This window comes from Esox lucius, chromosome 5, assembly GCF_011004845.1.
Source record: "Esox lucius isolate fEsoLuc1 chromosome 5, fEsoLuc1.pri, whole genome shotgun sequence".
NCBI classification, from domain to species: Eukaryota; Metazoa; Chordata; class Actinopteri; order Esociformes; family Esocidae; genus Esox; species Esox lucius.
In genome coordinates this window covers 2,958,860-2,981,746 of record NC_047573.1, presented here as the reverse complement: position 1 = coordinate 2,981,746, position 22,887 = coordinate 2,958,860, and the positions used below count along the sequence as shown (strand labels likewise).

The window sequence follows — 22,887 nt, the reverse complement described above, 5'->3', positions numbered from 1 at the left end:
CTAATCCGTCTGACTCCAAAATGACCTGTTTGTACGTGTTAACTACTGCCCACATCCTAAACATCCTCCTCAGTCTTCCCACCAATGTTTACGTCCTGTGGCTGATTGTGACCGGAGGGGCTGGGACAATCGCCAAAGATTTATTTTACCTGAATCTGAGCCTGTCTGACACTGTTTACTGTCTCAGCTCAGACATCCTTGGTATCGCCTACACCTTCATTCCCATCAAGCCTATTGATACTGCCATTTCTTTTTTTATGGGTCTGTTTGTGACCGTCCGGGCCCTGCTCTACTGTTGTATTGGTGTCGAGTGCTACCTGGCGGTGGTCCACCCGATGCTCTTCCTCCGATTCAAACCCCTGAGGTACCGGGCGATGTGTTGCGGCGTCGTCTGGGTGGTCGGCCTCGGATCCTGCTTCGTGTGCATGACTGTAGACATCTGGAGCCGTGTTTTCTTCTACTATCTAATGGGCCAGTCTTTGATTTATTTTACGCTGATGTTGTTCGTTTGTCTTTCCGTTCTCTGGGCTCTGAAACGTCCCGGGCCGGGGGCAGGAGGGGTGGGAGGGAACGGGGAGGAGAGGGGGAGGGATGGGACCAACAATCCTATGAAAAGAAAGGCGTTCAATATTATCGTGATTACCATGACAACCATTGTGATGACATATCTACCGATTGGTATGATAGTGCCTCTTGGAGATTACATTGACATTAACCTGCCGATGTCTGTCGCTTACTCCTTTGCCATGGCATGTGGCCTGGTTAAGCCTTTCTTGTATCTGCACAGGACTAGGAAAATACCCTGTATCCTCCTGTTCACCAGGAAAGACCAAGCTCCTGCGTAGCGCTGCTGAGTACAGACCAGCACCCAGAATTCCTGAAAATCAACTGAATTTGAAATATTGTAGCCCCAGTATATTCCCTCAGTATAGCCCCCAATATATTCCCTCTGTATAGCCCCCAGTATACCCCCTCTGTATAGCCCCCAGTATATTTCCTCTGTATAGCCCCCAGTATATTCCCTCTGTATAGCCCCCAGTATATTCCCTCTGTATAGCCCCCAGTATACTCCCTCTGTATAGCCCCCAGTATATTCCCTCTGTATAGCCCCCAGTATACTCCCTCTGTATAGCCCCCAGTATATTCCCTCTGTATAGCCCCCAGTATACTCCCTCTGTATAGCCCCCAGTATATTCCCTCTGTATAGCCCCCAGTATACTCCCTCTGTATAGCCCCCAGTATATTCCCTCTGTATAGCCCCCAGTATATTCCCTCTGTATAGCCCCCAGTATACTCCCTCTGTATAGCCCCCAGTATATTCCCTCAGTATAGCCCCCAGTATATTCCCTCTGTATAGCCCCCAGTATATTCCCTCTGTATAGCCCCCAGTATACTCCCTCTGTATAGCCCCCAGTATACTCCCTCTGTATAGCCCCCAGTATACTCCCTCTGTATAGCCCCCAGTATACTCCCTCTGTATAGCCCCCAGTATACTCCCTCTGTATAGCCCCCAGTATACTCCCTCTGTATAGCCCCCAGTATACTCCCTCTGTATAGCCCCCAGTATATTCCCTCTGTATAGCCCCCAGTATATTCCCTCTGTATAGCCCCCAGTATATTCCCTCAGTATAGCCCCCAGTATATTCCCTCTGTATAGCCCCCAGTATATTCCCTCTGTATAGCCCCCAGTATATTCCCTCTGTATAGCCCCCAGTATATTCCCTCTGTATAGCCCCCAGTATATTCCCTCTGTATAGCCCCCAGTATACTCCCTCTGTATAGCCCCCAGTATATTCCCTCTGTATAGCCCCCAGTATATTCCCTCTGTTTAGCCCCCAGAATTTTGTCCTCTAATCGAATGGCCTAGTGCATTTTTATTTGTTCAAGCTTGTAGCTGCAGATCTTATATTCGTAGGTTGCCAATGCCATGAAAATCAAGCCCACCTGAATAATGTAATAAATCAGTATACATAGTAAAGTAAATCTATTCCTGTAGGCCTCAAATTTCTTGCTGTCAAATAGTTTTTACTTATAAATACTTGTGTAGTTAGATAATTATTTTCAAAAACATGTTACTGAATTGGGAAACATTTTCAAATTCAAGGTAGGGATCCTTTATAGAACAGGATTTGTCTGTCCTCTGTAAATAGAAGACTTATTGAGCAGGCAAATTTGATGCATATTTTAGATTATGGTGATATTATCTATATGCTACATGCTCTCTTGTTCATTTATTAAGCACTTCTTTTAAAACTACCACCATATATTTCTTTATTAATTTCCACTAGAGATTTTAATTTCAAAACCAGATCACAAACATGGATTTCATTAGACTCCAGTGGTGTCCACAGAGTTGGGTAGGACTGGCATCAGTTCCGATACACCTTATTTATGGAACAAACTGCAGATCCAACTTAAGTTAAACACTGGTGGCCCTTGTCCATTTTATAAATATCATAGAGGATCAATGTGATGTTGTCTGTGATTGCTTCTTTGTATGTTTTGAAATGTTGTCTTTATAAATATTATCAACTGTTTATGTAAACGTGTTTACACAGGGCACAGCCGTGAAAGAGTTCCAGGTCTCAGTCTGTTTACCCTATTATAATAATAAAAAATTAATTCATAATGCATGCTTGCAAATTTAATTTTTTTAAATGATCTGAATAGGCATTGTTCCTTTGAATAGTCCTATACTGGTCAACGTTGAGGGATACACTAAGTAGTAAACCCACTTTACGTAGCTCAAGCTTTCATCTAAAGTGACAGCAATGATTCCAGCAATGACATGCTTTAAACTACAATCATAATTGGAATAAAGATGTTAGGTATGATTGCCACGACCATCAGAGTACCAACTTGTGCATGACATCACTCTGTGTTTGTCTGCTGAAATAATACTTCTTTTCTACTTGTCTATAAACAAAACAAATAAACAATAAAGGTTTTTCATAAAAAACTTGCCTATGAGCTGTGTAACCAGTTTGCGTGGCAAGTAAGACGAGTGAGGCAATTTCAGTTGCATGTGTAATATAATATAAGTAAATACTTTTAAATAGGATGTCACTGTCAGTCCCATTCTTGCCGACGACTCTTTGAGTAATTATGCTTTCTTGCAAATCACCAGTTTGTTATTTTATCGATTTGAATAGACATTGTCCACTACTTTGCATGGCCTTATCTAAGTAATATCAGACATTAACATACCAGGAGCTTTTTTCAACATGACAACAGTCACCATCAATTTTAAATGATGTTAATGAGTACAGGTGGAGGTTGGTCCCTGGGACAAAGGCATGTGTCCCTGGGACCAACCTAGACCCAGAACTCAGGAATACCCACAATGGCATGTGTCCCTGGGACCAACCTAGACCCAGAACTCAGGAATACCCACAATGGCATGTGTCCCTGGGACCAACCTAGACCCAGAACTCAGGAATACCCACAATGGCATGTGTCCTTGGGACCAACCTAGACCCAGAACTCAGGGATACCCACAATGGCATGTGTCCCTGGGACCAACCTAGACCCAGAACTCAGGAATACCCACAATGGCATGTGTCCTTGGGACCAACCTAGACCCAGAACTCAGGAATACCCACAATGGCATGTGTCCCTGGGACCAACCTAGACCCAGAACTCAGGAATACCCACAATGGCATGTGTCCTTGGGACCAACCTAGACCCAGAACTCAGGGATACCCACAATGGCATGTGTCCTTGGGACCAACCTAGTCTAAATATGACTACAACACAACATGTCAGGAGGTCTCTTTCACAATGACCATTTCCCATAACTTTTTGGAGACATGGATATTTATCCTGAAATCAGACATATCTAAAACACTCCCCCAAATAATCAATAGCATTATCATTAACAAGTTCAAGTTCATTTATTTATATAGCACATTTAAACAGCCGCTAGACAGACCAAAGTGCTTTACAGAACAAGCATATAAGAAATAACAGTGTCCGCCAGTTGTTGTACGACGTGCAACAAGGGGAAACATTTCTGTTCTCGTAAAGTTTGATTCATAACCTGTACAGTACAATAAAGCCAATCAGATATATTCAGCCCTTTAAGGGGAACCAGGGAAATCCAGACACTGCAGATAAATGTCCACAATATCATGCATTTAGTTACATTCCAGTTTGCTCAGAGTTTTACACCTCTCCAGGTGAGCTCAGGAGGGTGGGGCTGATGGCCCACACCTGGTGTTCCAGATCTTCAGAGAAGCGAATGTTACCCAGGACACTGATTAACATCACCAAGGGTGTGTTGGAGACTTGGTGGGGCCAGACGCTCCTCTTCGTTGAATACACCTCCACATTTCCTCAAAAGGCACTTCTTATTACACTACAGAGGCAATGGTATCTATCAATGGTTGTTTGGTGAAATAATATTTATTATCAACTCCCATCAACAAGAAGAAAAAATGAAAGGTATTGAAAATAAAACCTGCTACCGGTATATCCAGTTTTGTAGACTTTGACATTCATCACATACAATACTTCAGACAACAAGACCAGAGCGACAAGTGTTCATTTACAAGGCACACGGTATTTGTCACATTGCAGCTGGATTCACCCCCCTCCTCCATGGAGTGTTCGGCGCCACCCTCCTTTTAGCCATGAGCCGTGCATCACTTCTCACCTGTTTCTCATTAGTGTTTAGAGAGGGATTTAAACCAGTGTGTGTCTGTCAGGTTGCCGTTGATTCATTCATGTTTGAGGTAACAAGGTTCCTGCTCTAGGTTGTGCATGTAGGTTGTATGTTGAGTCAGTGGGTAGTGATGTTAAAACGAGGACTCGTTGAAACGATGAGGCTTTCCAGAATATTGCTTCGGAAAAAATCTGAATTACTCGAGGCCTCGTTTAACACTGTATGCTAGGGACACCTGCTGGTATAAATAATTCCGAGCATCCAAATCATTATAGATCATGTGCCACTTGTCGCAGAAACATTAATGTATTAGCCATCACCATGGTGTTCCTAATCCTTTTGAAGTCCTGTACCCCCTCTGAAAATTAGATTAGTCAGATTTCCATCTGCACGCCTGTTATTAAAGTAGTGAACTATTCAAAATGCACGCGCTGTGACCAGTTTTGGTCTAGTAGCCTACACCCACGCCCAGACAACATATTTCTCAAATACGTTATTAACATGTCAGCCTACTGCAAACTGCTTTCACCAATCTCACATTACGATGTTATTGCGAAGGGCATCAAAGTCTTAACAGCACGAATTGACAACGTACTACTACAATCGAAATGTAAAACAAGCTAATCATGTGGTCCTACAGAAATCCAGGTCTCGTTTGTCATCGATGATGTAGGCATTATTCTCTGAAAACAATACATGCCTCGGCACAAGGCCTCGCTGGAAATTGCCCTAGGTACACGCTTCAGAGCTTTGGTCTCATCTGTAACATCACTATCAGCAGGGATTGTGGTTTTCATTTGTTGTTTTCTATATGCCGGTTTTGGCTGTCAGTTTGCCATTTTCATTCATGTTTGAGGTAACAGGGTTTTTGCTCTAGGCTAAGGGCGCTTTCGTTACTGTTGTCAGTGCTTCGATATTTGTACCTCTGTCGGAGGATCTTTGTTTGGAACATTAAAGACTTACTTGTTCTGCTGGTGTCCTCGCAGTAGTTCCCACTATCCTAAAACGTTACTGTATTAGCAAAATATAATTTTCTTAAATAAGTTCAAGCTATCGATTGTAGTTCAATGTGTACTGTTTACAAGCCATTCCTGTAAAAAATATATTGTCTTAATAACTTGCCTGTTTAAATAAAGGTACATAAAAATACAAAAGCATTTACTAAAGTATTTTACTGAAAACAAAAACCCACAATGGAAAAACAAACTATTTTATTGAAGGTATTTACAGGTGTCTACAGAGAGCAATGTTGGAAATAATGTGGTCCCTGGTTTACATTGTATCCTGAACATTTACATGTTCAATATTTGACTGAGCAAACAAATACACAGTAAATTCCAAATAACAGTAAGAAGTTCATAGTTCTTAATTCTTCATTGGTTGTCCTTGTTGTCTGTTTAAACTGAGTGTTAAAGCGATGGTGGTCTACAGATGTCTGATTAAAGCCTGGAACTGATGTGTGTTGTCTTGTCAAAATTAACTTTTTGTGACATTATAACATTTTGGCAAATGGGGTGTCTGCCTAAACACTCCAGTTGTTAATTGATAACTCATGCTTCCAGATTTTGCTGTTAATTTCTGATGGATTTTAAAACCTTTGAATAGCTACAGTGAAAGCAGGTATTATACAGTTAGGTCTGGAAATAATTGGATATGACACATGTTTTGTTATTTTGGCTCAAAATATATTAAAGTTACAGTTAGTATAGTATGTGCTTATAGTGAATATGTGCTTAAAGTGCAGTCTCTCAGCTTTAGTTTGAGGTTATTCACATCAAAATTGGAGGAAATTTAGGAAATACAACTCTAATATGTAGCCCCCTCTTTTTCAAAGGACCAAATGTAATTAGATAATTGACTCAAAAGCTGTTTCATGGACAGGTGTGGGCTATTCCTTTGTTATTTCTTTATCAATTAAGCAGGTGGTCTGGAGTTTATTCCAGGTGTGGCATTCACATTTGGAAGCTGTTGTTGTGATCCCAAGGAGCTCTCAATGCAAGTGAAACAGGCCATCTTTAGGCTGCCTAAAGAAAAATCCATCAGAGAGATAGCAGGAACATTAGGAGTGGCCAAATCAACAGTTAGGTACATTCTGAGAAAAAAATAATGCACTGGTGAACTAAAGAGAAACACCTTCACAATATCCACCCAAGTGAAGAACACTCTCCAAGAGGTAGGCATATCATTATCCAAGTCTACCATAAAGAGATGACTTCACGAGAGTTCACCACAATGTGCAAACCATTCATAAATCTCAAGAATAGAAAGGCCAGATTAGACTTTGACAAAAAACATTAAATAAAACAGCCCAGTTCTGGAACAGTATTCTTTGGACAGATTAAACAAATGTCAACCTGTACCCGAATGATTGGAAGAAAAAAGTATGGAGAAGGCTTGGAAGGGCTCATGATCAGAAGCCTACCACATCATCTGTAAAACATGGTGGAGGCAGTGTGATGGTATGGGCATGCATGGCTTCCGATGGCACTGGGTCACTAGTGTTTATTGATGATGTGACAGAAGACAGAAGCAGCCAGATTAATTTGGTAGTGTGTAGGGATATATTGTCTGGTCAGATTCAGACAAATCCAGCAAAGTTGATTGGACGGTGCTTCACTTTACAGATGGACAATGACCCAAAACATACAGCGAAAGCAACCCCAGGAAATGTTTAAGGCAAAGAAGTGGAATATTCTGCAATGGCCAAGTCAATCACCTGATTTTAACCCAATCGAGCATGCATTTCACTGGCATAAGACAAAACTTAAGGCAGAAAGACCCACAAACAAACAACAACTGAAGACAGCTGAAGTAAATGCCTGGCAAACCATCACAAAGGAGGAAACCCAGCGTTTGGCGATGTCCATGTGTTCCAGACTTCAAGCAGTCATTGCCTGCAAAGGATTCTCCACAAAGTATTACAAATTAATATTTTATTTATGTTTGTGTTAATTTGTCCAATTTACATTTGAGCCCCTGAAATAAGGGGACTGTGTAAGAAAATAGTTGCAGTTCCTAAACGTTTCATAAGATATTTTTGTTCAAACCCTTGAATTAAAGCTGAAAGTCTGTACTTCAATTGAATCTCTGTTGTTTCATTTCAAATCCGTTGTGGTGGCGTACAGAGCCAAAATTATGAAGATTGTGTCAGTGTCCAAATATTTCAAGACCTTACTGTTTCCTTTGAAACCTCCAGACAATATAAACTTGGATGTAGAATATCCTGAAAAGCTAAATCAATAAAAAAAAACTCTGCAAGTATAGCTGTTTTGTTTGTTTACAGCGGCTCATTGCGCAGGGAATTGGCCGAGGCACTGACTTCTTTTAAGCCACCAACAGAATAGAAACACTAACATTGCTTCCATTATAGAAACCTGGTCAAACTCTTTCTTATACTGAAGAAGTCATACATTGGACATAGTTCACTTAGAGTTCCAAAGCCACTTTAGTGCACAAGATAAGCTGCTGTGCAAGATAAGCTCAGCATTAGTTCCAAAGTCAATCAGTGCTGATTCAGAACAAGATAAACTACTGTGCAGTTTGTCTGTCTATGTCTCTCATTCCTTTAAACATATGGTGTGGCATCTCTCTTCTGTTGTCGCACTGAGCAAGATAATTTGAAAGACATCTCTTCAACGTCTTTTCAACATCTCTTGCTAAGTGGGCAGTATTTTTCTGTTCTTTTACTCACATTATTACCCTCATCTTCTATCTCTTAATTATTTCTGTCCTTCTTTTTCTCTGTGTCTTTCTTTCCCTGTCTATTTCTCTCTCTTATATTAATCCTTTCCCACCCTGATGCACAGCAACAGTTCCCCAGTAAGAAGGTAATACTTTAAATTAAACGGCTTCCATTGATCTAGATTAGCTTGGCGGTTTAAATCACCTGGCCATATCTTCTAAATGGATTATAGATTTACCAAGCGTCAGGTAGGTTCTTTCTAGTACCTTGATCCTTGATATGTTTCAGGGTTGAGTTCAATTTAAAGTCCTTCAGCTAAAGAAGTTATTTAAATTCAAGATTCTTTTTTATTGATGTATTTTACAGAAATCAGTGAGATCAGTGAGAAATCATCGAAAGAGATGGTTATTATGGAATTGCTGAGTTGGTGTTTAGTCGTACTTCCTGATTTGACTGTCTTTGCTCAGTTCAAATGAAACAAAATCCTCCTATATTTTCCCTCAAGCCTCAGCAGACAGACAGACTGCCTCCAACAACATCCCCATGTTCCTGGTTACACGTCTACACATATACAACATCTGTACAGCCTAGAGGAAAGGGCGGACAGCCACCTTCCTTACAAGACAGCATTCCTGACAAAAGATTATTCCCGCCAATGCAAACTATTGATTTGTTGGGAGTTTTCTTGTTAAAGAAGACCCTCCTTGGAAATATTTCTAGCCGGTTTTGGAAGTTACCAAGACACACCCTGTTGTTAATTTCAAACCTTGTGCAGTGGCTGCCCTGGAATTCAGAGAATATTGTCTTACCAACTCGTGACCACTGCCATGAGAGTTGGCAAGACAACACAAACAGGTCTGGAACCAGGCTAAATTTGGATTAATCCCATAGATCCAAAATAATCCATAATAATTCATTTTATTAATAGTGAAATACCAGTATATTTCCATATTTCACTATAACCCATCCATCATCGCCGGAGTGCTATCTGGAACCAGTCCCACTTTTACTCACAGCTCCTTTACTCACAGCTCCTTTACTCACAGCTCCTTTAGTCACAGATCTTATTACACTGTATACTGAGCACTTATGCAGAAGCTTGTTGTGGCAACCTTGAAAGAGTTAATTGACCCGCCAACCTGGGAAAACGTGCAGAAGAAGGGGTTCATTTGCATAGCCTGTATTTGTGGTTGGGAGATAGCATGGTTGGAATAGAACCAGGATGAGAAGCATGTCCCAGGGAGTAGTTTGATAGGTGGGGGCAAGTAGTGTTCATTTCTTGTTTGGCTTGGTTTTAGCTTCTGGTTTGGCTTGGTTTGGGTTGTGTTGGGTAATATAGTCTGGTTTAGTCTGAGATCCAGTGAAGGAGCAAGAGCAGAGAGAACAGGAGACAGCTGAGGCTTCCACCCAGCTTAGGTGCATTTCCTGTCACATTGCAGTCATCAGAGAAACAGCAGTGAACTCTGACCCCTGGCGACCGATACCCCTGACTGTTGGCCTGGCTACAGAAGGATTTGTAAGAGCAGGACTTCATCACTCCGCCTGAGAGAGAGAGAGTAGTAAGAGAGAGAAGGGAAGAGAGAGAAAGACCAGGTATAGAGTGATAACAGAGATAAGGAAAGATTGAGAAGAAAGGGAGACAGGAAGAGATTGAGAAGGAAGGGAGACAGGAAGAGATTGAGAAGGAAGGGAGACAGGAAGAGATTGAGAAGGAAGGGAGACAGGAAGAGATTGAGAAGAAAGGGAGACAGGAAGAGATTGAGAAGAAAGGGAGACAGGAAGAGATTGAGAAGGAAGGGAGACAGGAAGAGATTGAGAAGGAAGGGAGACAGGAAGAGATTGAGAAGAAAGGGAGACAGGAAGAGATTGAGAAGGAAGGGAGACAGGAAGAGATTGAGAAGGAAGGGAGACAGGAAGAGATTGAGAAGGAAGGGAGACAGGAAGTGATTGAGAAGAAAGGGAGATTGACATGTAAAAGAGAGCAAAAGAAAAAGGGTGAGAAAGAAAGAAGGGAATTAAAGAGAGAAAAGTGAAAAAGAAGAAATAGAGAGGGAGGTGAAGAAGAGACAGAGACATGTAAAACCCTTGGTTAAAACACAGCCAGTTAAATGAACCAGTGATTAATTGCATGGCGCAGCTGTCATGATGGTGCATGGCAACTCTATGATGTCTTAGTGCAAAGTATCAGACCAATATATTTCAGTGTATCCTAGTATCTAAAATGTAGCATTAAAGTATTCTGGTCAATTTTCCCCAAAATACACACATTTTCCAAACAACCCGGTTGGTGATTTCTAGATTCATGCTTATTACCTGATTATGAGAATATTGCATGTATTTCTGAAGAACACAGTACTTAAGGAAAGTTCAGAACAAACAGATGTTTGACCTAATTAAGGCCTTTATCTGAATGGAAGTCTCTCTGTTTTTCTCTCAGTAAATCCTTGGGAAGACCCTGACACCCTGCAGGGTCCCAGAGGGGAGTCCAGACAGAGCAGCCTGTCAGCCCCCCCCCCCCCCCCCACACACACACACACACACACACACACACACACAAAGACAGATGCAAGCACAGACAAAAAGACACGCATGAACACAGGCTCACACCCCTACACACATCCACACATACTCTTACACGCGCACATTGACACAAACCCCCGACACACACAAACCCCTACACACACACACACCCACACACTGACACATACACATAAAGAGGTTGTGTAATAGGCAGACTCACTGTTTAACTCACTTCCATGTCCCCGGACTACAGCGCAGGCGTCAGAGTAACTGGGACAGGTCTTTGAGCCCTGACGGTTGCAGTCTTCATCATTAGACCCCATGCAGGTGTAGCACCTTAGAGCTTCATCTGGACAGAGGGAGAGAGTTAGAAGATGGAAAGAGAAGAAGGGAGTGAGAGAGGGAGAGAGTTAGAAGATGGAGAGAAGAAGGGAGTGAGAGAGGGAGAGAGTTAGAAGATGGAGAGAAGAAGGGAGTGAGAGAAGGAGAGTGTTAGAAGATGGAGAGAAGAAGAAGGGAGTGAGAGAGGGAGAGTGTTAGAAGATGGAGAGAAGAAGAAGGGAGTGAGAGAGGGAGAGAGTTAGAAGATGGAGAGAGAAGGAGGGAGTGAGAGAGGGAGAGAGAGGAAGAATGAGAAGGGGGAGGGAGAGAAGACAAAGAAGGAGAGAGAAATGGAAAGAGGAAACAGGGAGAGCATTGTAAAGGAGAGAGGGAGAGGAGGAGACGACATGTGGGAGAAAGGGAGAAGGACAGAAAGGGAAGAGAAAGGGAGCATAGACAAGAGGGAGAGATTGGTATTCAGACTAGTTATACATATGCCAAGGTTGGATAGGTGTTATGACCACTGGGTATAGAGAACATGGTCACCAATGATGGTCACCAATGATGGTCACCAATGATGGCGCCTTTCATTGGACTCCCAGATGTTTCAAATGGTTTTCTAACCTCTCCTCAGACCCCTAGATGATTCAAATGGTTTCTAACCTCTCCTCAGACCCCCAGATGATTCAAATGGTTTCTAACCTCTCCTCAGACCCCCAGATGATTCAAATGGTTTCTAACCTCTCCTCAGACCCCCAGATGATTCAAATGGTTTTCTAACCATTCCTCAGACCCCCAGATGATTCAGATGGTCTACTTGTTTTTTGGTGTTTTGATTGGTATAATGGTCTTCCAGGTCCCCTGTAACTGATGGTAACACCATATTAATGGATGATGGTGTATGCTTGTTAGCATTACTTTTAAACCTACAGGCAGAATTTATGCAAAATGTTCTAGCATGTTAAAATATTTTAAAAGTATTTATCTGCGATTAAAATCCCACAGCTGTCACCAACGAGCAGAAATGCAGTTTCTGACACAACCTTTTAGTCTGTCTCCATCTCTTATATTATTTACCCATCTACCTTAGTGCTGCTCTACAAATTGAACACCCAAGCATGTTAGCGGATTTACAGTTGCTAACGCTAATTCCTGGTAGAAGTGTTGACATGCTGACCCCCTGCCATGCATCATCGATGACTCCAATCCTCTGAAAGCCTGTCACACACACACACAGGCCCATTAGGAGATTAGCATGATAGTTAGATGACAGTCAGTGTGACCACCATCATATGATGGTGTGTGAGCGCATGTGTCCATGTTGCTTATTGTATATCAATAGCGACAGACATTGCTCAGAGCAAATAAATAAAGTAAACCAGAATTTTTTTTTGACAGTAATCGACTAAAACCCTTTCTGCCACGTATAATCTGAATTAGTTCATTACCTCAAACCCAATTAATCCATTCATAAGGTTTTAAAGAGTGTGAAGATTAATTTTAAGGTGGGGTTGAAAAAATTCTGTAAACATAGTGGAATAGAAAAAAAGACAATGAGAGAGAGAGAGAGACGGAGGGACGTCTCTGGAAGTTTACTTAAGGAAGAGAGCATGGAGATGAGGTTCCACAAGAAGAAGAGAAAGAAGAAAACAAGGGAACAATTACATAGCATGAACACCATGATAGATGCAGGATGGAATAGCAACAAGAACAGGATGGATGTAAGATAGAATATCAGGATGGATGGAAAGGTTAGTGTGGTAGCAAGATGGTAGATAAGATAGATAGATAGATAGACAAACAAATCCACTTGTGCAGCGAAGTACAGCAAAATAGATCTTACTGTATGGAGTGAAGCAGAGTAGGGAGACTAGGAGTAGCGTGTAGCTCAGGATAGCCGTCATATCGGATGATATCGGTTCTTCGAGGTCCTTCCCTAGAACAATCTCACAATAGAAAGCAGGTTGTTTGTTTTGAGGTCCTTCCCTGGAACAATTTCACAATAGAAAGCAGGTTGTTTGTTTTGAGGTCCTTCCCTGGAACAATCTCACAATAGAAAGCAGGTTGTTTGCTTCGAGGTCCTTCCCAGGAACAATCTCACAATAGAAAGCAAGTTGTTTGCTTCGAGGTCCTTCCCTGGAACAATCTCACAATAGAAAGCAAGTTGTTTGCTTCGAGGTCCTTCCCTGGAACAATCTCACAATAGAAAGCAGGTTGTGTGCTTCGAGGTCCTTCCCTGGAGTGATGTGCAGGTTGTTTGCTGCTAAACCCTTCTGATCTTAATCCTGTCTTCTGCTCGCAGGGAATAAATACCCCGGTCTGCCTCTAAGGACCAGGAGATTAGCAGTTAGCAGTAACTTCTCCACTGAGGGCGTCTTGCTCAGTTAGCAGCTAGGCTAACTCTGTCTGTCTTAACCATCCAGGTGCTTCTTTCCAACCAAACTACTCAGTGGAATCATGGGGAAGTGGTGGGTGTCATCTGACTTTGTCAACATCTTAATCAGATCTGACTCCACCCAACTCCCCCCACCTCTGCCCTGGTGGGGCTAGGTATGGTGGGACTATTGTGTGGTGAGACTAGGTGTGTTGGGACTAGGTGCGGTGGGACTACTGTGTGGTGGGACTTGGCTTGGTGGGACTAGGTATGGTGGGACTAGGTGTGTTAGGACTAGGTTTGGTGGCACTAGGTGTGGTGGGACTATTGTGTGTTGGAACTAGGTGTGTTGGGACCAGGTGTAGTGAGACTAGGTGTGTTGGGACTAGGTGTGTTGGGACCAGGTGTAGTGAGACTAGGTGTGGAGGGACTAGGTGTGTTGGGACCAGGTGTAGTGAGACTAGGTGTGGAGGGACTAGGTGTGGTGGGACTAGGTGTGTTGGGACCAGGTGTAGTGAGACTAGGTGTGTTGGGACTAGGTGTGTTGGGACTAGGTGTAGTGAGACTAGGTGTGGAGGGACTAGGTGTGGTGGGACTAGGTGTAGTGAGACTAGGTGTGTTGGGACTAGGTGTGTTGGGACCAGGTGTAGTGAGACTAGGTGTGGAGGGACTAGGTGTGTTGGGACTAGGTGTGGTGGGACTAGGTGTAGTGAGACTAGGTGTGTTGGAACTAGGTGTGTTGGGACCAGGTGTAGTGAGACTAGGTGTGGTGGGACTAGGTGTGTTGGGACCAGGTGTAGTGAGACTAGGTGTGTTGGGACTAGGTGTGTTGGGACTAGGTGTAGTGAGACTAGGTGTGGAGGGACTAGGTGTGGTGGGACTAGGTGTAGTGAGACTAGGTGTGTTGGGACTAGGTGTGTTGGGACCAGGTGTAGTGAGACTAGGTGTGGAGGGACTAGGTGTAGTGAGACTAGGTGTAGTGAGACTAGGTGTGTTGGGACTAGGTGTGGTGGGACTAGGTGTAGTGAGACTAGGTGTGGAGGGACTAGGTGTGGTGAGACTAGGTGTAGTGAGACTAGGTGTGTTGGGACTAGGTGTGGTGGGACTAGGTGTAGTGAGACTAGGTGTGGAGGGACTAGGTGTGGTGAGACTAGGTGTGTTGTGACTAGGTGTGTTGGGACCAGGTGTAGTGAGACTAGGTGTGGAGGGACTAGGTGTGTTGGGACTAAGTGTAGTGAGACTAGGTGTGGAGGGACTAGGTGTGTTGGGACTAGGTGTGGTGGGACTAGGTGTGTTGGGACTAGGTGTGTTGGGACATGAAGAGCGCAGTTCACAGACACTCCTTCCAATCTGACAGAGTTTGAGAGGATCTGCAAGGACGTTTGGGAGAAAATGCCTAAATCCAGGTGTGCAAAACTGGTGGAGGCATACCCAAAGGATTGCCTCGACTCAAAGGACTTGAAGCTGATTGAGGCTCACCCAAAGGACTCGAGGCTGGTATTGGCTCACCCAAAGTACTCAAAGCTGGTCGAGGCTCACCCAAAGGACTCGAGGCTGGTATTGGCTCACCCAAAGTACTCAAAGCTGGTCGAGGCTCACTCAAAGCGCTGATAGATATTGGGCATGAAAAGTAACTGAATTAAGCTTGACACAATGTACGAGAATATTAACAATCTCTGTACAAAGAACACTAGGTAGGAAATGTGATGCCCCGTTTCTGATGGGTTCCACACATCCTGTCCATACCTCCTGCTAGGAGTTTTCCATGTGACTGTCATAGACTCTATGAATAGACCCATGGACCATAGGTTGGAACATACTATTGTGAGGAAGCCCGTCTTTACCTGATGATACGCATGTATTTTAGTTCTATTCTCTTGTTAGATGAGTGGTTCGTTATCTTGTGCTATATGAGGTACGGTATTGCAAGCAGTTGGTATCTACTACTGAGGGGCTCCACACAACCTGATAAGCTGTGGTGCCAAGAAACCTAAGATGGGACACTATAGGCCAGGTAAGGTTAGGATATAGAATACACGTACAGTGGGGAGAACAAGTATTTGATACACTGCAGATTCTGCAGGTTTTCCCATTTACAAAGCCTGTAGAACTCTGTAATTCTTATCATATGTACTCTTCAACTGTGAGTGATGGAACTAAAACAAAAATCCAGAAATACACATTGTATGATTTTTAAGTAATTAATTTGCATTTTATTGCATGACATAAGTATTTGATACATCAGAAAAGCAGAACTTAATATTTAGTACAAAAACCTTTGTTTGCAATTACAGAGATGATACGTTTCCTGTAGTTCTTGACCAGGTTTGCGCACACTGCAGCATCCTCCATTCAGACCTTCTCCAGATCCTTCAGATTTAGGGGCTGTCGCTGGGCAATACGGACTTTCAGCTCCCTCCAAAGATTTTCTATTGGGTTCAGTTCTGGAGACTGGCTAGGCCACTCCAGGACCTTGAGATGCTTCTTACGGAGCCACTCCTTAGTTGCCCGGGCTGTGTGTTTCGGGTTGTTGTCATGCTGGAAGACCCAGCCACGACCCATCTTCAGTGCTCTAACTGAGGGAATGAGGTTGTTGGCCAAGATCTCATGATACATGGCCTCATCCATCCTCCCCTCAATACGGTGCAGTCATCCTGTCCCCTTTGCAGAAAAGCATCCCCAAAGAATGATGTTTCCACCTCCATGCTTCACGTTTGGGATGGTGTTCTTGGGTTTGTACTCATCCTTTTTCTTCCTACAAACACAGCAAGTGGAGTTTAGACCAAAAAGAACTTCAGACTGGCCTGGACCTGCGCTGGCTTGAGCAGGGGGACCTTGCGTGCGCTGCAGGATTTTAATCCATGACGGCGTAATGTGTTACTAATGGTTTTATTTGAGACTGTGGTCCCAGCTCTCTTCAGGTCATTGACCAGGTCCTGCCGTGTAGTTCTGGGCTGATCCCTCACCTTCCTCATGATCATTGATGCCCCACGAGGTGAGATCTTGCATGGAGCCCCAGACCGAGGGAGATTGACCGTCATCTTGAACTTCCATTTTCTAATAATTGCGCCAACAGTGGTTGCCTTCTCACCTAGCGGCTTGCCTATTGTCCTGTAGCCCACCCCAGCCTTGTGCAGGTCTACAAATGTATCACTGATGTCTTTACACAGCTCTCTGGTCTTGGCCATTGTGGAGAGGTTGGAGTCTATTTGATTGAGTGTGTGGACAGGTGTCTTTTATACAGGTAACAAATTCAAACAGGTGCAGTTAATACAGGTAATGAGTGGAGAAGAGGAGGGATTCTTAAAGAAAAACTAACAGGTCTGTGAGAGCCGGAATTCTTACTGGTTGGTAGGTGATCAAATACTTATTTTCATGCAATAAAATGCTAAATCATTATTTAAAAATCATACAATGTGATTTTCTGGATTTTTGTTTTAGATTCCTTCTCTCACAGTTGAAGTGTACCTATGATAAAATTACAGACCTGATTTGTAAGTAGGAAAACCTGCAAAATCGGCAGTGTATCAAATACTTGTTCTCAACACTGTATGTGATTGGAAGACAGACAGATATTGGAGGGGATGTGCTGGGGCATAAAAGGCTGTGTTCACTTTGTAATCATCGGAGGGAAAAAGGAGAAAAATGAAAGGTCAACATCAAAGACTCATGCTGAATAAAGATGTCTCTCCCCTGACTTCCGGTTGCATTAATTTTGTACATGGATCAAATATGGACAGAATCTAACAGCGCTCAAAGCTGGTCGAGGCACATCCAAAGGACTCAAATCTGGTCCAGGCTCACCCAAGGACTCAAAGCTGGTCAAGGCTCACCCAAAGGACTTAAAGCTCTGATCCCTGTCAAAGGCACTTCTACAAAGTACAGAATAGGAGTTTTGAATACAAGAGATATTTCAGTTGATTATTTTAAGAAATTGGTACACATTTCTTAAAATGTGTTTGTCGCTTTGTCATTGTTTATTGTGTTAGATTAACAGCAATAAATGTATTAATCATAAATTATGTCTATTAAGACATGTGGAGAAAGTGAAGCGATCTGAATAATTTCTGAAGGATGAAAAGTAGATAGATAACCTTTGAGAAAAAGGATCCTTCTATTTTACAAGTGAGGTTAGTGACAGAATTTGAATTATTCCTAGGTTTAGGGTTTAGTGGTAATATAAAGGTTATTGAGATTAGGTTAAGGTTAGTGGCTAGGGGAAAATATCATTACATATGGAATCAAGTCTTAGTCTGCACAAGGATAGATCAGTGAACTTGTGTGTGTGTCTCTGTGTGTTGCTCAGCAGCAAAACATAGCCCCTTTGGAAGTGTTTGTTGTTCGAAAGAAGCCACGTCTCTTTTTTTATTGCCATACTTTATTGCACGCTGTACCGTATAGATGTGCAGACCCGGGTTCAGATACTATTCAAAATCTTTTCACAGACTATATCCACCCTTGGTTCACCTGGCCTGACCTAACGGACCAATAGAACGTGTGTCTCTATCCATCCGGTGCTCCGGGCCAGGCTAGAGCAAAGACCCAAGGCATTTCAGGACATCAAATACTATGTGAACCCAGACGTGTAGCTGTGCAGAGCTCTTTTTAAATGGCTCCCAAACTGTGAAGACATCAACCGTAGCAGGACTGTGACACACCAACCAATCACAAATAATTTGAATACACAACCCTCAGTCCCAACAACGGATCATTACTGTAACAATTCTTATTCATCATCATTAATATCAAAATAAAATCATAAAAATAAAATCCCCCTCACAATTATTTTCCCCAGGAAAGCTTTGACACTAAATACGCTGCACAAAGTCTCTAAAAGGTAAACACGATCCAAGGTAGCAGTTTGAACAGACAGAATGTTGTATCAAAAATGCAGGTTGTTTCTTAATCGTAGGCAACAGAGCATTTTCCTATTTACAAAAAAGAAAATATTTTGCCACTTTCACATGCATTTATCTCTGTGATCAAGTATATACTTTATTAACTGAACAATTCAGTGATTTAGTCTAAGCTCATATATTTATATATATATATTTTAGATATCCTGTTCTTTATTTTCAGCTGTTGCTCATTCCCTCGTGGGTAAAGATGTGAAGACACAGCAGCACTCGTACAACAGACTTTCCTATCATTTTCGGTCATGGCAAAGGCATTGCATGCCTTGTCTCTCACACAAACACGCACGCACACACACACGCTCTGACACTCGCCAACATTTTCTTGTGGTCTTCAACACATGTTGGCACATGACCAGTGGCAGACATACATACACTATCTTCTGTCCAAGGAATACAGATCTGCTACAACTCCTTTCACCCCTGATACAGGAAACACGGTACAAATCGACACATTAAAATGTACAGGGGGACACACGAAGCCATTAATCATGAGGCATTCTCCAGTACTCTAGTGGGCGCTGTGGCTAGTAGATGCATGGACAAAGTCAGTCAGTAGTGTGTAAAATCCATAGAGGCTATAAACGCATTCGCTGTCCGTCGATTAATCTGTCGGGGGAAGTGTGGAAGCAGGAGATTTATTTTGCTCTTTTCCCTCTCCTTCAGGACAAGTTACGAGGACGAGGGCTGGGCGTGTTAGTTGTGTTGTTGCTAGCTCTTCCCCATCTTGGCGATCAGCTCGTCACAGATCTTGGTCAGCTCCTCGATCTCTTTGTTCTGTATGGAAGACAAGCAAAAACCAGGTTCAAGTAAATCCCTTATAAAAAAAACAGCAAACAACAGACCAGGGTTTGAATCCAGTCTTTGGCCTGAAGTCTTCCGTTTAGATTTTAGCTCTGTGTGGTAACATTGTTTTGCACATGCTGGAGACATGGGTGAAAACCATCACATAATGTACAGAGGGATGTCGAGTTGCAGGCTTTTAAAAAGTGATGTACCTGAATTTCTCCAAACCGAATCTATTCTATCCTGAAAAGGACATTTGTATCTTGTCTAAGATGTAGCTCAGGGGGCTACCAGGAGACCCGGTCCAAATCCCATCTCAGACACAGATAATAGATGAATGTCAGTAGTCAATGTACCTTCTGCTCCAGCGTCCTCTCCAGAGAGTCCACCTTCATGGTCTCCTTTCTAAGGCTGGCCTGGTAGGCCGCTGCCTCCTGACGAGCCTTCAACCTCACCTGGGCGATGTCAGCGTTCGCCCTGACAGTCACAGACAGAGGGGTGTTAATGTCAGCGTTCGCCCTGACAGTCACAGACAGAGGGGTGTTAATGTCAGCGTTCGCCCTGACAGTCACAGACAGAGGGGTGTTAATGTCAGCGTTCGCCCTGACAGTCACAGACAGAGGGGTGTTAATGTCAGCGTTCGCCCTGACAGTCACAGACAGAGGGGTGTTAATGTCAGCGTTCGCCCTGACAGTCACAGACAGAGGGGTGTTAATGTCACAAGTGTCATTGGAGGTGTCGAGGATCATGGGGTCAACCGGAGAATTGAAAGGGAAAGTCTTCTCAACAAATGTAAAACCTAATCACCAACCACTGCGTCCATCACTTTGTATAAAGTGGACTAGGTGGTAAATCTGACCACCTATATCACCAACAGGAAGTGGATTTGTGTTGTGGGTTGTAACAGTATGATATTAACGGATGTCTCTGTAGTTATCTCTCTGGTGAGATTTGATTTACAGACCTTGTGATTATCAAACAAATTGAAGTGGGAATCAACAGTTGAAGCCATAACAAAGTGTATCTCACGCCACTGTTTCTGTAAATAGCTGAGGGATGGCAATGGAAAATTTGAACCACTCTAAAAATGTGTAGACAAATCTATGGATGCAAGGACTGATAACAAAAAATGCAAGACATTTCATAAAAGTTTTTTGAAATGCTATTGTCTTTTTTACTAAATTTTTTGTTATTATTCCTGTAGTATGATATGTTAATTTTAAAAGCAGAAATGTATCCAGGTGTTGGTTTTCAATGTTACCAGTTCTTCGTTTTTCTATTACATTTGAAGATTGTGTTGAACCGTTTTGAAGGTGTACACACTCTTATACATTTTCATTATTTGCAAACAAGCTGATATTTGGTGAGAGGAACCAGAACGGACTTGTCTAGTTTCTCCTCTGCATGTATCTTCAGGGCCTGGTAGCGCTGTTCCTCCTTCCTGACTCGGGACAGATACTCTTGAGCACACTTTTTCAGCACCTCCTCATTCTGGGGAAAACAACAAAACAGAGACAGTCATTAAGGGTTTCAATAAATGAAGGTTCTGACTAGAGTTTGGTTCAATTTCCATCAATTCAGAAAATCTAAACTCCTTCGAACTCTTTTAAAAAATGATTAAAAATGAATGTGATTTTACTTACTAATCAGTACTTACAGTACTTACAGAATTGATCTGAAATAGTATTGACCCAAACCTTGGCTGTATCTCTGACCCAGTACCGGTACTGAGAACGCTTCTTCAACCTGGCTGTATCTCTGACCCAGTACCGGTACTGAGAACGCTTCTTCAACCTGGCTGTATCTCTGACCCAGTACCGGTACTGAGAACACCTCTTCAACCTGGCTGTATCTCTGACCCAGTACCGGTACTGAGAACACCTCTTCAACCTGGCTGTGTCTCTGACCCAGTACCGGTACTGAGAACACCTCTTCAACCTGGCTGTATCTCTGACCCAGTACCGGTACTGAGAACACCTCTTCAACCTGGCTGTGTCTCTGACCCAGTACCGGCACTGAGAACACCTCTTCAAACTGGCTGTATCTCTGACCCAGTACCGGTACTGAGAACACCTCTTCAACCTGGCTGTATCTCTGACCCAGTACCGGTACTGAGAACACCTCTTCAACCTGGCTGTCATCATACACTCAAATAAATAAACTCAAATAAATGAAGAGGTTGTACAGTAAGGAAAACAATTATTTGATCCCCTGCTGATGTTGTGCGTTTGCCCACTGACAAAGAAATTATCAGTCTATAATTTTAATGGTGGGTTTATTTGAACCATGAGAGACAGAATAAAAACAAAAAAATCCAGAAAAACGCATGTCAAGATTTTTGTAAATTGATTTGCATTTTAATGAGTGTAATAAGCATTTGATCCCCTCTCAATCAGAACGATTTCTGGCTTCCAGGTGTCTTTTAAACAGGTAACAAGCTGAGATTAGGAGCACACTCTTAAATGGAGTGCTACTAATCTCAGTTTATTACCTGCATAAAAGACACCTGTCCACAAAAGCAAATCAATCAATCAGATTCCAAACTCTCCACCATGACCAAGACCTAAGAGCTGTCCAAGAATGTCAGGGACCAGATTGTAGACCTACACAAGGCTGGAATGGGCTACAAGACCATCGACAAGCAGCTTGGTGAGAAAGTGACAACAGTTGGTGCGATTATTCGGAAGAAACACAAAAGAACTGTCCATCTCCCTCTGCCTGGGCTCCATGTAAGATTTCACCTCGTGGAGTTACAATGATCATGAGAACGGTGAGGAATCAGCCCAGAACTACACAAGAGGATCTTGTCAATGATCTCAAGGCAGCTGGGACCATAGTCACCAAAAAACAATTGGTAACACACTACGCTGTGATGGACTGAAATCCTGCAGCGCCTGCAAGGTCCCCCTGCTCAAGAAAGCACATGTACAGGCCCGTCTGAAGTTTGCCAATGAACATCTGAATGATTCAGAGGAGAACTGGATGAAAGTGTTGTGGTCAGATGAGACCAAAATCAAGCTCTTTGGCATCAACTCAACTCGCTGTGTTTGGAGGAGGAGGATTGCTGCCTATGACCCCAAGAACACCATCCCCACCGTCAAACATGGAGGTGGAAACATTATGCTTTGGGGGTGTTTTTCTGCTAAGGGGACAGGACAACATCACTGCATCAAAAGGACGGTGGGCGGGGCCATGTACCGTCAAATCTTGGGTGAGAACCTCCTTCCCTTAGTCAGGGCATTGAAAATGGGTCGTGGATGGGTATTCCAGCATGACAATGACCCAAAACACACAGCCAAGGTAACAAAGGAGTGGCTCAAGAAGAAGCACTTTAAAGTCCTGGAGTGGCCTAACCAGTCTCCATACCTTAATCCCATAGAAAATTTGCGGAGGGAACTGAAGGTTTCAGTTGCCAAATGTCAGCCTCAAAACCATAATGACTTGGAGAAGATCTGCAAAGAGGAGTGGGACAAAATCCCTCCTGAGATGTGTGCAAACCTGGTGGCCAACTACAAGAAACGTCTGACCTCTGTGATTCCCCACAACGGTTTTGCCACCAAGTACTAAGTCATGTTTTGCAGAGGGGTCGAATACTTATTTCTCTCATTAGAAAGAAAATCAATTAATA

At 43.0% G+C, this 22,887-nt stretch overlaps 3 protein-coding genes across 25 annotated transcripts in view; all 3 read right to left on the bottom strand.

Annotated features, from left to right (window-relative positions):
• Positions 1–7,762: 7,762 nt before the first annotated feature.
• ly6pge (lymphocyte antigen 6 family member pge) lies at positions 7,763–13,118 on the bottom strand. Of its 2 annotated transcripts, none has more exons than XM_034292348.1 (3): positions 13,030–13,118; positions 11,086–11,214; positions 7,763–9,887 (listed from the first exon to the last, which is right to left on the bottom strand). In XM_034292348.1, exons 1-3 carry the CDS (start codon positions 13,088–13,090, stop codon positions 9,691–9,693), a joined length of 387 nt encoding a protein of 128 aa, XP_034148239.1. In that variant the 5' UTR covers positions 13,091–13,118; the 3' UTR covers positions 7,763–9,690. The 2 variants fall into 2 exon arrangements, with proteins under 2 accessions (XP_034148239.1, XP_019901879.1); XM_020046320.2 differs by having other exon boundaries at positions 11,098–11,214.
• Positions 13,119–13,860: 742 nt separating this feature from the next.
• Positions 13,861–18,710, bottom strand: LOC117594518 (vegetative cell wall protein gp1-like). Its single transcript, XM_034292357.1, has 2 exons — positions 18,693–18,710; positions 13,861–15,003 (listed from the first exon to the last, which is right to left on the bottom strand). The coding sequence occupies exons 1-2, from the start codon at positions 18,708–18,710 to the stop codon at positions 13,885–13,887; spliced, it is 1,137 nt and encodes a 378-aa protein (XP_034148248.1). The 3' UTR covers positions 13,861–13,884.
• Positions 17,598–22,887, bottom strand: part of tacc2 (transforming, acidic coiled-coil containing protein 2) — a 70,108-nt gene continuing 64,818 nt past the window's right edge. For 9 of the 22 annotated variants that reach the window (XM_029119836.2, XM_029119838.2, XM_029119837.2 and 6 more), the window contains 3 exons: positions 20,644–20,750; positions 19,616–19,736; positions 17,599–19,250 (listed from right to left, as the gene is read on the bottom strand). In XM_029119836.2, coding sequence (XP_028975669.2) covers positions 19,185–19,250; positions 19,616–19,736; positions 20,644–20,750 — 294 coding nt within the window. In that variant the 3' untranslated portion in view covers positions 17,599–19,184. Of the gene's footprint in view, positions 19,251–19,615; positions 19,737–20,643; positions 20,751–22,887 lie in introns of all 22 variants that reach the window. The other 13 variants (XM_029119843.2, XM_029119852.2, XM_020046445.3 and 10 more) reach the window with 4 other exon arrangements.

Bases quoted from the DNA above. Each gene is read 5' to 3' on its own strand.
- ly6pge (XM_034292348.1), bottom strand. From the start codon at position 13,090: ATGACGGCTATCCTGAGCTACACGCTACTCCTAGTCTCCCTACTCTGC. The intron at 11,215-13,029 runs GTAAGATCTATT...CCCTCTGTCCAG, and splicing joins ACTCTGCTTCACTCCATACA to ATGAAGCTCTAAGGTGCTAC. The intron at 9,888-11,085 runs GTGAGTCTGCCT...TCTCTCTCTCAG, and splicing joins ACATGGAAGTGAGTTAAACA to GCGGAGTGATGAAGTCCTGC.